Below are 15,965 nucleotides of genomic sequence, written 5' to 3' on the forward strand. Positions count from 1 at the left end.
TAGGAGAGGGGAAGAGAAGGCACACACCAGTCTGACTGTGGCCCCAGCGGTGGGCTGGGGGCAGACATCAGGTCTGACTGCGGCCCCGCCCACCAACTCCAGGTATACACCACAGCACAGGGGAAGTGCCCTGCAGGTCCTCACCACGCCAGGGACTATCCAAAATGACCAAGCGGAAGAACTCCCCTCAGAAGAATCTCCAGGAAATAACAACAGCTAATGAGCTGATCAAAAAGGATTTAAATAATATAACAGAAAGTGAATTTAGAATAATAGTCATAAAATTAATCGCTGGGCTTGAAAACAGTATACAGGACAGCAGAGAATCTCTTGCTACAGAGATCAAGGGACTAAGGAACAGTCACGAGGAGCTGAAAAACGCTTTAAACGAAATGCATAACAAAATGGAAACCACCACAGCTCGGCTTGAAGAGGCAGAGGAGAGAATAGGTGAACTAGAAGATAAAGTTATGGAAAAAGAGGAAGCTGAGAAAAAGAGAGATAAAAAAATCCAGGAGTATGAGGGGAAAATTAGAGAATTAAGTGATACACTAAAAAGAAATAATATACGCATAATTGGTATCCCAGAGGAGGAAGAGAGAGGGAAAGGTGCTGAAGGGGTACTTGAAGAAATCATAGCTGAGAACTTCCCTGAACTGGGGAAGGAAAAAGGCATTGAAATCCAAGAGGCACAGAGAACTCCCTTCAGACGTAACTTGAATCGATCTTCTGCACGACATATCATAGTGAAACTGGCAAAATACAAGGATAAAGAGAAAATTCTGAAAGCAGCAAGGGGTAAACGTGCCCTCACATATAAAGGGAGACCTATAAGACTCGTGACTGATCTCTCTTTTGAAACTTGGCAGGCCAGAAAGAATTGGCAAGAGATTTTCAGGGTGCTAGACAGAAAAAATATGCAGCCAAGAATCCTTTATCCAGCAAGTCTGTCATTTAGAATAGAAGGAGAGATAAAGGTCTTCCCAAACAAACAAAAACTGAAGGAATTTGTCACCACTAAACCAGCCTTACAAGAGATCCTAAGGGGGACCCTGTGAGACAAAGTCCCAGAGACATCACTATAAGCATAAAACATACAGACATCACAATGACTCTAAACCCGTATCTTTCTATAATAACACTGAATGTAAATGGATTAAATGCGCCAACCAGAAGACATAGGGTATCAGAATGGATAAAAAAACAAGACCCATCTATTTGCTGTCTACAAGAGACTCATTTTAGACCTGAGGACACCTTTAGATTGAGAGTGAGGGGATGGAGAACTATTTATCATGCGACTGGAAGCCAAAAGAAAGCTGGAGTAGCCATACTTATATCAGACAAACTAGACTTTAAATTAAAGGCTGTAACAAGAGATGAAGAAGGACATTATATAATAGTTACAGGGTCTATCCATCAGGAAGAGCTAACAATTATCAATGTCTATGCACCGAATACCGGAGCCCCCAAATATATAAAACAATTACTCATAAACATAAGCAACCTTATTGATAAGAATGTGGTAATTGCAGGGGACTTTAATACACCACTTACAGAAATGGATAGATCATCTAGACACACGGTCAATAAAGAAACAAGGGCCCTGAATGAGACATTGGATCAGATGGACTTGACAGATATATTTAGAACTCTGCATCCCAAAGCAACAGAATATACTTTCTTCTCGAGTGCACATGGAACATTCTCCAAGATAGATCATATACTGGGTCACAAAACAGCCCTTCATAAGTTTACAAGAATTGAAATTATACCATGCTTACTTTCAGACCACAATGCCATGAAGCTTGAAATCAACCACAGGAAAAAGTCTGGAAAACCTCCAAAAGCATGGAGGTTAACGAACACCCTACTAACGAATGAGTGGGTCAACCAGGCAATTAGAGAAGAAATTAAAAAATATATGGAAACAAACGAAAATGAAAATACAACAATCCAAACGCTTTGGGACGCAGCAAAGGCAGTCCTGAGAGGAAAATACATTGCAATCCAGGCCTATCTCAAGAAACAAGAAAAATCCCAAATACAAAATCTAACAGCACACCTAAAGGAACTAGAAGCAGAACAGCAAAGGCAGCCTAAGCCCAGCAGAAGAAGAGAAATAATAAAGATCAGAGCAGAAATAAACAATATAGAAACTAAAAAAACTGTAGAGCAGATCAACGAAACCAAGAGTTGGTTTTTTGAAAAAATAAACAAAATTGACAAACCTCTAGCCAGGCTTCTCAAAAAGAAAAGGGAGATGACCCAAATAGATAAAATCATGAATGAAAATGGAATTATTACAACCAATCCCTCAGAGATACAAACAATTATCAGGGAATACTATGAAAACTTATATGCCAACAAACTGGACAACCTGGAAGAAATGGACGAATTCCTGAACACCCACACGCTTCCAAAACTCAATCAGGAGGAAATAGAAAGCTTGAACAGACCCATAACCAGCGAAGAAATTGAATCGGTTATCAAAAATCTCCCAACAAATAAGAGTCCAGGACCAGATGGCTTCCCAGGGGAGTTCTACCAAACGTTTAAAGCAGAGATAATACCTATCCTTCTCAAGCTATTCCAAGAAATAGAAAGGGAAGGAAAACTTCCAGACTCATTCTATGAAGCCAGTATTACTTTGATTCCTAAACCAGACAGAGACCCAGTAAAAAAAGAGAACTACAGGCCAATATCCCTGATGAATATGGATGCAAAAATTCTCAATAAGATACTAGCAAATCGAATTCAACGGCATATAAAAAGAATTATTCACCATGATCAAGTGGGATTCATTCCTGGGATGCAGGGCTGGTTCAACATTCGCAAATCGATCAACGTGATACATCACATTAACAAAAAAAGAGAGAAGAACCATATGATCCTGTCAATCGATGCAGAAAAGGCCTTTGACAAAATCCAGCACCCTTTCTTAATAAAAACCCTTGAGAAAGTCGGGATAGAAGGAACATACTTAAAGATCATAAAAGCCATTTATGAAAAGCCCACAGCTAACATCATCCTCAACGGGGAAAAACTGAAAGCTTTTTCCCTGAGATCAGGAACACGACAAGGATGCCCACTCTCACCGCTGCTGTTTAACATAGTGCTGGAAGTTCTAGCATCAGCAATCAGGCAACAAAAGGAAATCAAAGGCATCAAAATTGGCAAAGATGAAGTCAAGCTTTCGCTTTTTGCAGATGACATGATATTATACATGGAAAATCCGATAGACTCCACCAAAAGTCTGCTAGAACTGATCCAGGAATTCAGCAAAGTTGCAGGATACAAAATCAATGTACAGAAATCAGTTGCATTCTTATACACTAACAATGAAGCAACAGAAAGACAAATAAAGAAACGGATCCCATTCACAATTGCACCAAGAAGCATAAAATACCTAGGAATAAATCTAACCAAAGATGTAAAGGATCTGTATGCTGAAAACTATAGAAAGCTTCTGAAGGAAATTGAAGAAGATTTAAAGAAATGGAAAGACATTCCCTGCTCATGGATTGGAAAAATAAATATTGTCAAAATGTCAATACTACCCAAAGCTATCTACACATTCAATGCAATCCCAATCAAAATTGCACCAGCATTCTTCTCGAAACTAGAACAAGCCATCCTAAAATTCATATGGAACCACAAAAGGCCCCGAATAGCCAAAGGAATTTTGAAGAAGAAGACCAAAGCAGGAGGCATCACAATCCCAGACTTTAGCCTCTACTACAAAGCTGTCATCATCAAGACAGCATGGTATTGGCACCAAAACAGACACATAGACCAATGGAATAGAATAGAAACCCCAGAACTAGACCCACAAACGTATGGCCACCTCATCTTTGACAAAGCAGGAAAGAACATCCAATGGAAAAAAGACAGCCTCTTTAACAAATGGTGCTGGGAGAACTGGACAGCCACATGCAGAAGGTTGAAACTAGACCACTTTCTCACACCATTCACAAAAATAAACTCAAAATGGATAAAGGACCTAAATGTGAGACAGGAAACCATCAAAACCTTAGAGGAGAAAGCAGGAAAAGACCTCTCTGACCTCAGCCGTAGCAATCTCTTACTCGACACATCCCCAAAGGCAAGGGAATTAAAAGCAAAAGTGAATTACTGGGACCTTATGAAGATAAAAAGCTTCTGCACAGCAAAGGAAACAACCAACAAAACTAAAAGGCAACCAACGGAATGGGAAAAGATATTCGCAAATGACATATCGGACAAAGGGCTAGTATCCAAAATCTATAAAGAGCTCACCAAACTCCACACCCGAAAAACAAATAACCCAGTGAAGAAATGGGCAGAAAACATGAATAGACACTTCTCTAAAGAAGACATCCGGATGGCCAACAGGCACATGAAAAGATGTTCAGCGTCACTCCTTATCAGGGAAATACAAATCAAAACCACACTCAGGTATCACCTCACGCCAGTCAGAGTGGCCAAAATGAACAAATCAGGAGACTATAGATGCTGGAGAGGATGTGGAGAAACGGGAACTCTCTTGCACTGTTGGTGGGAATGCAAATTGGTGCAGCCGCTCTGGAAAGCAGTGTGGAGGTTCCTCAGAAAATTAAAAATAGACCTACCCTATGACCCAGCAATAGCACTGCTAGGAATTTATCCAAGGGATACAGGAGCACTGATGCATAGGGCCACTTGTACCCCAATGTTCATAGCAGCACTCTCAACAATAGCCAAATTATGGAAAGAGCCTAAATGTCCATCAACTGATGAATGGATAAAGAAATTGTGGTTTATATACACAATGGAATATTACATGGCAATGAGAAAAAATGAAATATGGCCTTTTGTAGCAACGTGGATGGAACTGGAGAGTGTGATGCTAAGTGAAATAAGCCATACAGAGAAAGACAGATACCATATGGTCTCACTCTTATGTGGATCCTGAGAAACTTAACAGGAACCCATGGGGAGGGGAAGGAAAAAAAAAAAAAAAGAGGTTAGAATGGGAGAGAGCCAAAGCATAAGAGACTGTTAAAAACTAGAACAAACTGGGGGCACCTGGGTGGCGCAGTCGGTTAAGCGTCCGACTTCAACCAGGTCATGATCTCGTGGTCCGTGAGTTCGAGCCCCGCGTCAGGCTCTGGGCTGATGGCTCAGAGCCTGGAGCCTGTTTCCGATTCTGTGTCTCCCTCTCTCTCTGCCCCTCCCCCGTTCATGCTCTGTCTCTCTCTGTCCCAAAAATAAATAAACGTTGAAAACGAACAAACAAAAAAAAAAAAAAAAAAAAAAAAAAAAAAAACTAGAACAAACTGAGGGTTGATGGGGGGTGGGAGGGAGGAGAGGGTGGGTGATGGGTATTGAGGAGGGCACCTTTTGGGATGAGCACTGGGTGTTGTATGGAAACCAATTTGTCAATAAATTTCAGGAAAAAAAAAAAAAAAAAAAAGATTTTCTGAAGAGAATATTTCAAGAACAAATAGAAAGTTAACAGACTATTCTTTAATTCATTCTATCTAATAATCCGTGTCTAAGTACTTCTCTGGTTCATAAACACCCCATGCTGATGCTTTCTCTTTGAAGTTTGTAGAAATGATTCTTTACATTTTATTGACTGAACGCTGATGCAGGAGGAAGTTGGAGGTTTAATATTTTTGCCTATTTATCTTCTATCCAGTTGAGAGGAGGTAAGCACTGAATTCTCCAAGTATGACAAGTAGGGGCCTGTCGGTTCCCTGGCCATGCTGAGTGAGATGCTTGGGCACCCAGGCTCTCCACAAATGAAGTTCATGGTTATGTTTTCTTATGAATGCTTCTATTTTCAGTTGCATTTCTACGGTCACTGAGTAGTTAACTGCATCCCAAGCTCTGTATTAGGAAGTTAAGTCTTCAGAGATGAAAGAAACAGTTCCTGCCCTCAAGGGGACACTCAGAGCCTGAAGATAGTGAGGGTGGCAGGTGAAGAGGGAGAAACAGAGACAACAAAGGCCATAGATGTGTAAAGAAACAATCTCAAGACAGGGTGATAAATGTTGTGGCAACAGTGGGCACCGTGTTTTAGCTCAGAGGAGAGGCACTGACTGAATCCAGAATGGTTTGAGACAGAACTTTCCTTGATGAAGTTTTGTAAAATGAAACTCAGGGAAAGGACATTCCAGACAGATGAGACAACACAGAGAAAGGCTAAAGGTGAGAAAAGATTTGTAAGCAGTTTGTATTTCTGTAGAGTGCAAAGGAGGGGGCTGGGAAGGATGGGAAGATGAGGCTGGAAAGGAAGGCAGGGCTTTTATCATGGCATATAGATGCCACGGTCAGCAGAGTAGCTTAGATTCATCCTGCAGGAAATGAAGAGGCAGGCAGATATGATGAGAGTCCAAGATGGAAGAGATATCTTGGAACAGCTCTGAAGTTTAGTGGACGACATGGACAACATTACTGCCTTACACTTATCACCCACGAAGAGTGTCATGTCATTAAATTACATCAAACTGCAAAAATGGATATATATCATGTAAGACAAATATGAATTAAAATTCATATTTCAACCCAGCATGTTCCCTAGTTGGTGCTTATATGAACATTTTAGATGTATAGAATACCTGTGTAGTAGCTCTCTGTTAAAGAAGGTTTAAAGACCTACTAATATTTAAAAAGAAAACCTAAATGTAAGTGACTTTTAAGATAGAGAAGCTGGAGGAGCTTCTGGGTGGCTCAGTCAGTTAAGCATCCAACTCTTAGTTTTGGCCCAGGCCACGATCTCGCTGTTCATGAGTTCGTGCCTTGCTTCAGGCTTTGTGTTGACAGCTCGGAGCCTGGAGCCTACTTCAGATCCCGTGTATCCCTCTCTCTGTGCCCCTTCCCTGCTCGTACTCTGTCTCTTTTTTTCTCGCTCAAAAATAAATAAACATTAAGGGGAAAAAAATTTAAAAAAAAAGAAGCTAGAATAGAAAACTTTTCTAGAGATGAATTTGCCCTAACATTTTGGGACCCATTGCAGTTTTTGATTAAAATGAAAGCAGTTTTGGTTGAAAATGAATGCCTGGTCACAAGAAGTTGGAACTATTAGTTCGAAGGGTTTAGGTCCTGTTGGCTCCCAGATTCTGAGTCATGACTTGGGCTGTGGTTATGTGGGGTGGGTTCACTTACCTGGAGTTGAGACTTGGCCGCCAGCTCCTGATAATGTGGGGACTGGGAGTCAGCGAGCTCTGCCGTGAACCTCTGGTTTGCTAGAGTGATGCTCAATTCCACCTTCTGCTCCAGTGGGCCTTTGTATACCTTAGTGGATTCTATTTTTCTTTCCTGAGTTAGAAAATAAAAGGTCTTCTATTAATATAAACTATAAGTATATGGTAATACCATATCATATATATTGATATTGTCTCAAAAAGTGGATAATGAAGGCTCAAGTGCTTTAAAATTTTTTTTAGCGTTTATTTACTTTTGAGAGACAGAGAAAGACATAGCATGAGCCGGGGTGGGGCAGAGAGAGCATTAGACCATTCGTACCTAAACTTCATATTAAAGAATCCCAAGCAGGTTCCAGGTTCTGAGCTGTCACAACAGAGCCCAATGCGGGGCTTGAACTCATGAACCATGAGATCATGACCTGAGCTGAAGTAAGACACTTAACTGACTGAGTCACCCAGGTGCCCCTCAAGTACTTTTAGAATTAAAATCTTATTAACTAGAAGTGTTCTCTGAATTTCATTGAAAGACAAAGTACCAAAGCTCCAATGAGTTAACTATTTAGAATCCTTGAGGACACTGTAATGTTAGAACTCTGTGCTCTTCATGAAAACATTTGCACACATGCACACACATACATAATTCATATATACTGTTGGAGCATCACTGAGATTGTGCCACACTCTTGTGTAACTATGAATGCTCTTTGATGAAGACTGGATTATACATATAACCTATGTGATGCTGAGATATTATTTAATACAATCTTCTTTAGAGAAGAGTCTAGACTGGTTTGATGAGACCATTTGTGCCCAAACTTCATATTAAAGCTAGTTAGTGAGCACTGTCAGGTCAAGAGAGGATTTGAAATATCTCTCAGAAGGAATGGCATATTTGGGCCACCTTTGGTAGCATGTGGCTAAAAATAGAAATACTCTTCTGAGGACCTGGATTTGGCCAAGGGGTCATCCTTTTTTGCCCTCTGGACTGGGAACAAGCAGGAGTCTCTCACTGTTCTGAATTCACATGGGTTCCCAGGGCACAGAGCAAGCCTGGAGCTGAGTTTCAAACTTGGGGTGTGACAGATTTTCAGTATTGGGTACCTAGATGATTGTGAAATCTGAAAGGTTTTTAAAAGAGTAAAAAACATGTCTGTGGAAAATTGAATGTCTTTGGTAATGCACTTAGTCTTTTATTAGTGACATCAGCTATGGAAGCTGAAAGAGGAGACCAACCAATGGAAAATACCATGAGGGACAAAACTCATGTGGGTGGTAGCCAATGTAGTTTCTCCTCATTTCATATCACAAGCCCCTCTCTTCCATGGCAGTGGACAGGCACACAACCTCTAACTTTAATAGGCACATGGAGGACGCCAGACTACTGACGTTTGTTTAACGAAAAGATTTCGTTGATTCATTCATCAAAATAACACATAAGCATCTGTATGGGTGTAGGACAGTGTTAGGACCTGTGGAAAGTTAAAAGAAAAATATGGCCTATAGCATTATCCTCTACAAGTTTACCATTTCACTAGGCATATTTAAGTTCACATGAGATATTTAAATAAATTCTTTAGATGTATTAGTGAGAAGTCTTCTAATTTATCCTCAGCCACTGGATTAATTTTCCACGCCTCTCAGCCAGCACCCTCAGTAATACTTTATTACCTATGAGATGAAAATTCAAACTCTTTTTCCTGACATTCAAGGCTTTCCACAATCTGATAACAATCTGCTTGAACAATTTTATTTATTTTATATATATTTTTTCATTAAAATTTATTTTTTTAACTCAACTACTGAGTGGGCCCAAATACAATGTCTTAAATTTTTTTAGTTTTTATTTTAATTCCAGTTAGTTAACATAGAGTGTTATGATAGTTTCGGGTGTACAGTATAGTGATTCATACATCACCCTGTGCTCATCACAACAATTGCACTTGTTAATCCCCATCACCTATTTAACCTATTCCCCCACCCACCTCCCTCTGGTAACCATCAGTTTGTTCTTTATAATTAAGAGTCTTTTTCTTGATTTGCCTCTCTCTGTCTCTCTTTTTTTCCCTTTGTTTGTTTTGTTTCTTAAATTCCACAGTGTGAAATCATATGGTATTTGTCTTTCTCTGACTGGCTTATTTCACTTAGCATTATATTCTCTAGCTCTATCCATGTTGTTGCAAATGGCAGGATTCATTCTTTTTTATGACTGAGTAATATGCCATTGAACCACATCGTTATCCATTCATCAACTGATGGACACTTGAGCTGCTTCCATATCTTGGCTACTGTAAATAATGCTGCTATAAATATAGGGGTACATGTATCCCTTTGAATTAGTGTTTTTGTATTCTTTGGGTAAATACCCAATAGTGTGATTACTGGATTGTATGGTAGTTCTATTTTTCACTTCTTGAGGAAACTCTGTACTGTTCTCCAAAGTGGCTGCACCAGTCTATATTCCCACCAATAGTGCACGAGTGTTCATTTTTCTCCACATCCTCACCAATACTGTTGATTCTTGTGTTACTGATTTTAGTCATTCTGACAGGTGTGAGGTGATATCTCGTTGTTTGGATTTGCATTTCCCTGACAGTAAGTGATGATGAACATCTTTTCACATGTCTGTTGGCCATCTGTATGTCTTCTATGGAGAAACGTCTGTTCATGTCTTCTCATTTTTAATTGGATTATTTGTTCTTTGGGTGTCAAGTTTTGTAAGTTTTTTACATATTTTGGATACTAACCCTTTATCGGTTATGTCATTTGCAAATATCTTCTCCCATTCTGTAGGTTACCTTTTAGCTTTGTTGATTGTTTTCTTTTCTGTTCAGAAGCTTTTTATTTTGATGTAGTCCCAGTAGTTTATTTCTGCTTTCGTTTTCCTGGTGCCAGGAGACATATCTAGAAAAAGGTTGCTATGCAGAATATCAAGGAGGTTACTAGCTGTGTTCTTTTCTAGGATTTTTATGGTTTCAGGTTTCACATTTAGATCTTTAATCCATTTTGAATTTATTTTTGTGTATAGTGTAAGAAAGTGGTCCAGTTTCTTTTTTTGCATATTGCTGTCCAGTTTTCCCAACACCATTTGTTAAAGAGACTGTCCTTTTCCTACTGGATATTCTTTCCTGCTTTGTCAGAATTAATTGACCATATAGTTGTGCGTTTATTTCTGGGTTTTATATTGATCCATGTGTTTATTTTTGTGCCAGTACCATACTGTTTTGATTACTACAGTTTTCTTTTCTTTTTTTTTTTTTTAATTTTTTTTTTTCAACGTTTATTTATTTTTGGGACAGAGAGAGACAGAGCATGAACGGGGGAGGGGCAGAGAGAGAGGGAGACACAGAATCGGAAACAGGCTCCAGGCTCTGAGCCATCAGCCCAGAGCCCGACGCGGGGCTCGAACTCACGGACCGCAAGATCGTGACCTGGCTGAAGTCGGACGCTTAACCGACTGCGCCACCCAGGCGCCCCGATTACTACAGTTTTCTAATATAACTTGAAGTCCAGTATCGTGATGCCTCCAGCTTTGCTTTTCTTTTCCAAGATTGTTTTGGCTATTTGGGGTCTTTTGTGGTTCCATATAAATTTTAGGATTGTTTGTTCTAGCTCTGTGAAAAATGCTTGTGGTATTTTGATATGGATTGCATTAAATGTGTAAATTGCTTTGGGTAGCATCAACATTTTAACAATATTTGTTCTTCCAATCCATGAACATGGAATGTCTTTCCATGTCTTTGTGTCTTCTTCAATGTCTTTCATCAGCATTCTTTAATTTTCAGAGTACAGATATTTCACCTCTTTGGTTAGCTTTATCCCTAGATATCTTATTACTTTTGGTGCAGTCATAAATGGAATTGTTGCTGCTTAAACAATTTTAGTCTGTGTCATTTCTCCTTGCCCTGACTACCAGATAGCTTGCTAACTGTTGATGAGATACCACATTACTTGTGCTAGTCTCCTGACCGGAGAGACCTTCCTCACTGTTCCCCATGCTCACTTCCAGTACTAAAACATAAGGACACACACACACACACACACACACACACACACCACATACACACATTTTTTTACTTCTTACTAATACCCTATGGTTCATTTAACATAATATTTCCTCTGATTATTTAGGGTAGAAACCTTTGCCTCTTTCTAATCTCTTGGAGCAGTGAATAATATCTGAATTTCTCATTTAGTACCTATGTCATACCCACCTAGTCTTTTTATATGCTAATCTTGTCACCCCACATATAATCTCCTCAAATCCAGTATGATTCTCATAGTTTGTTAACTCTCCCAAAGTAAAAAAAATAATGTGGTCATTTATGCACAAAACTCTCTGTGAATATACATGATTAGCAGTCACATCCTTTGCAACCTGTCCTGGCTTATCATTTTGCTCCATTCTATATATTTGCCATCTTCAAGTACACACTATTTTGTTGTACTTATTTGCATTATATATTTCTTGAAGGCAGGAACCATGTCTTATTCATCTTAGAATCTTTGGTACATACCCCAATGCCTGGCACATCAGAGGATTTTAGTAAAATGTTTGCTGAGCCAAAGAATGAGTGATAGATGTGGGTGGTAAAAAAGGTAAGAGGAGGATTTGATGAATATAAAATGAAATGTTCAGGGGATATTTACTGCAGAAAGGGGGACATATATTAGATTTTGAAGAATATGAGACATAAGTAATATGAGAAAAGAGACAGTGAACTAGAGTTGTCTTTGAAATTTTATAGTGAATGTATTTAATCTCAATAATTTTTTTCAACAGCACTTTTCACTGTTCATGGAATAGTATTTTGGAGAAAAATGGAACAATTTAATTCTTTGTTTAGAGCAATAGTTCCAGCAAATCTGCAGCCATCTGGCCTACAGGCCAGCAGGGTTCTCATCCCTGAATTTTCATGTAGAGCTGGTGAGACTGAACTTCTTGCCCTCATTGTCTGGGCTTTGACCTTGCAGAGAGGTTCACAGGGAGGTAAGGGCCAGCAAAGTTTCTCAGACCACAGGGAAGTATGTGTCACCCCTGGACTGCCCCCTGCTGAACTTGCTGCCCACAGTGTGCTGCCATGATGCTGACACTCCTGGGGAAAGAAGGCAGTGTTTCCTGGCTTCAACATCAAGTGTCTGGCTCAAAGATTTTGAAGTGATTAAAATGTCCCCCTTTTCTGGGACACCTGGGTGGCTCATTTGGTTGAGCATCAGACTCTGGCTCAGGTAATGATCCCATGGTTTGTGGGTTCGAGCCCCATGTCAGGCTCTGTGCTGACAGCTCTGAGCCTGGTGCCTGCTTTGGATTCTATGTCTCTCTCTCTCTCTGCCCCTCCTCCACTGGTGCTCTGTCTCTGTCTCAAAAATAAATAAAACACTAAATTTTTTTTTAAAAAATGTCCCCCTTTTCTGACAACCAACAATTAATTCTGTAACATATCCTCTCCTCCTGCATTCCTTTCACACAAAGAGAACAGTGGCCAGTGCTTCTCTTTGCCTGTGAATACCATTTACTTTTCCCCATTTAACATGCAGGATTTCAACCATTTTGATATTTATCTGACCCATTTATGCTGGCCATGCCTGGAAGCAAAACTTCTACCCTTAGTGTCAGCATGAGATTACACTTTGGTGAAGGAGCTTGACTGATTGGATGATTGATTGACTGATAGGTTTATCCATTCATTGATTCTAATGCATGGGGAGTACTTGCTATATATGCAGTTCTGTTAGGTACTGGGGAGAAAGGGCCCCTACCCTCCTGGAGTTTATAACTAAGTTGCTTTTTATAATCCCTCTCAACTTATTCTAGGTTTCAATCTGGTTTTTCCCCTCAGTCCCTAGAAGAAGTGAGAATACTGAATAAAACAAAGTCACTGACTCTTACTTGGCGTGATAAAAATGCAGCACTAATAATATGGAATGGACAGTTCGTCCATTCTCTTTTCTTGTTTTACCAATAAAACAAAAACAGGCATGTGAAGAGCTAGATTGACTCTCAGAACTTCTTACTGTTGTAGGCATGATGGTGTCATTGAGGAATGTGTCACCAAGAGTGAGAGGGAAGGGTCCAAGCGAGACACTGGAGACATCTGTGGAAATTAAAAAAAATTACGGGCACAGAATGAGATTGGAGAAGTTTACATAAGAACAAAGTCAAAATTTCATATACTCTTTCTGTAATTCTGGAATTTACAGATATGAGCTGCATTCTTAACTCATTTAAGATTACATAAATATGTTCTTGAGAAAAAAACAACTCATACTTTTGGTCCCAGTTGAATTCTCCATTCTCATCTAGGACCCAAGTTTGGTGCTATTCTAGATACGTTTCAGTTAAATGGTTTGCCAATGAGATCTGGTTAATTTTTCTTTTTGTGACTATATAAAGGATGCTTATCTTGAATTTATTTGTTTGAAAATATTGGTGATGATTGTCTCCAAGTTGTAAGATAATGGGTGATTTCACTTTACCTTTATTCTTTTCTAAATTTTCCAAGATTTATACAATGAACCTAAATTATTTTATACATTTAGAAATATCAGTTATTTTTAAGAAAGTATATTATAAATTTTGTCAACTTAAATTAAGGATTGCTTTTTAACTAATATACTTCCGTGATAATTTTTTCCCTTCCCTCTCTTTCATGATAATCAGGAACAGGTGAATGAGGAGGTCTAAGCTTACCTGGAGAAAACACAGGGGTTTCACCAGGTGCTCCTAATGTCTTCTCTGTAGAGATTTCATCTTTTCTATTAGCACAATAGGAAAGAGAAAAGAGATGGTGAAAAGGAGCTTCATGACAATAGGGGAAATTTATTTACTTTTCCTATACTCAATAGACTTAAAATTAGAGGAAAACCCTTTAAAACTGGGTTTGCCTATTTTTTCAATATAGAAGTAATCTTCAAATATATTTCCATTGAAGACAAACTCAAACAACCCCTGAAAATGGTTATGTTTGGCTCCAGGGCTTTCCCATAAGCATTTTTCATGTGGTTCTGGGGAGCACTTTCATTGTGGGCAAAACTGGTCTTTGGGCTTGATGTTTTATAATCTCATTGTGCTTATACTGTGTCCTTAACATCAAAGATAATTGCATGACATGATCTATGTATGACTGAATATTCTTGCTAAAATCTCAGATCCTCAAACCTGCAAATCCAGGGAATGCTTAAGTTTATCTACTAGAGTAAGTCTTGTGGTTATAGCAATAGGAAAGAGAGAGATTTCTGGATAGTGCAGATATATTAAATCCTATTCTGGACACAACCATTGCCTGCAAGAGTTATGGGTAGCTTTGCAGGCTATGCGGTGGCCATCTGGAAAATATCTAAGGGCAAGTCCAAGGGCATGGTTATAAAGCTGTCTGCATATGATGTTGGCTCATTCTAGCAAACTCTATGTAGAAAGGAATAGCAGTAGTGATATCTTTTTAAGCTCACTGAAAGATTTGTTACTATTAGCTATTAGGTTTTAATAGCTCGTGTCTATGTTAGTACAATGTAGTCATAGTTGACCAATATATCTGATTCAATTTTCTGTGGCTCATGTTGATGGGAAGACCAAAGGGAATGATAGGTGCTATGCTGTTATAGAGACATCTAGATTGGCTGTAGATAATGAGACCATCTACATATTTCTAATATACTCAATTCTGCCAAAGTGCTAATAGGGATGGTATACAAAGTACCATCTGTTGGCCTGGCATGGCTCTGACCAGTCAGAATAGATGTAAACATGGAGGACTATATTGGTGCACACAGGCTAAATATAAATTCAGACTGTTTAGGAATTAGGTATTCTTGTTCTTTTCTGCTGGTATTGTGCTATGTGCTTCAGAAGTAGTTTGTATGGATATCATATTTATAAAGATTTCATATCAAACATTAGAGCATTTGTGATTTAGACAATTTTCCTTTTTTTCCACTTTATAGGTCTTGTTTACAGAAAGATCTTTCCTACTATTATAACTTTGGTATCCTTGTTTTAACTTGCTGTTAAAAAGAAAATAACCAAGAATAGTTATTAAAGTGCTGGCTATTGCATTAGTTACAAGTCAACAGGCCACTTTGTGCAGGACCCTGTGGCAGATGTTATTTCCTTATCCTCTGCCACTGGGTATGATTCTGCCACAACAATGGCAATCTAGACCATCACTCAAAAGCTATAATTTGGGAAGCTGGGACATTGGATTCTTCCACTGGCTTTTATTTTAAAGTAATTTGAAACTGGCAGATTTATGGGCTACTCAGATGAGAAAATTTTCTGTTTTGTCTTCCTGGAAAGGTTGAAAATAAGAAACAGCTTGCTTGCCTCCTCTCTTAACAACTTGGTAATTGTAGCTAATGTACAATGTTTGTCTCTTGCTCCTTAGCAATTCTCTCTAGCAATGTTGGTAGATGCAGGAGTGGATGGGATGATTCCATTTCTTTCTCTTTCTGTCTTGGGTAGCTGTTTCCTATAATTTTTTTTTTTTAATTTTTTTAACGTTTATTTATTTTTGAGACAGAGAGAGACAGAGCATGAATAGGGGAGGGTCAGAGAGAGAGGGAAACACAGAATCTGAAACAGGCTCCAGGCTCTGAGCTGTCAGCACAGAGCCCGACGCGGGGCTCGAACTCATGGACTGTGAGATCATGACCTGAGCTGAAGTCAGACGCTTAACCGACTGAGCCACCCAGGCGCCCCTTAATGTTTTTCTATCAAGTCTTGGTACATTCTGTTGTATTTTTTCTTATGGGTGGATGACCTCTGCTTTACTTTCTTTTTCTTTTTTTGAAAATTGGAGG

At 39.1% G+C, this 15,965-nt stretch overlaps 1 protein-coding gene across 2 annotated transcripts in view; it reads right to left on the bottom strand.

Moving 5' to 3' along the window:
• IMPG1 (interphotoreceptor matrix proteoglycan 1) overlaps window positions 1–15,965 on the bottom strand; it is a 140,164-nt gene that overhangs the window by 86,144 nt on the left and 38,055 nt on the right. For both annotated transcript variants that reach the window (XM_043591861.1, XM_043591860.1), the window contains 3 exons: window positions 13,861–13,925; window positions 13,185–13,264; window positions 7,132–7,284 (listed from right to left, as the gene is read on the bottom strand). In XM_043591861.1, coding sequence (XP_043447796.1) covers window positions 7,132–7,284; window positions 13,185–13,264; window positions 13,861–13,925 — 298 coding nt within the window. The remainder of the gene's footprint in view (window positions 1–7,131; window positions 7,285–13,184; window positions 13,265–13,860; window positions 13,926–15,965) is intronic.

This window comes from Prionailurus bengalensis, chromosome B2 (genome assembly GCF_016509475.1).
Source record: "Prionailurus bengalensis isolate Pbe53 chromosome B2, Fcat_Pben_1.1_paternal_pri, whole genome shotgun sequence".
NCBI classification, from domain to species: domain Eukaryota; kingdom Metazoa; phylum Chordata; class Mammalia; order Carnivora; family Felidae; genus Prionailurus; species Prionailurus bengalensis.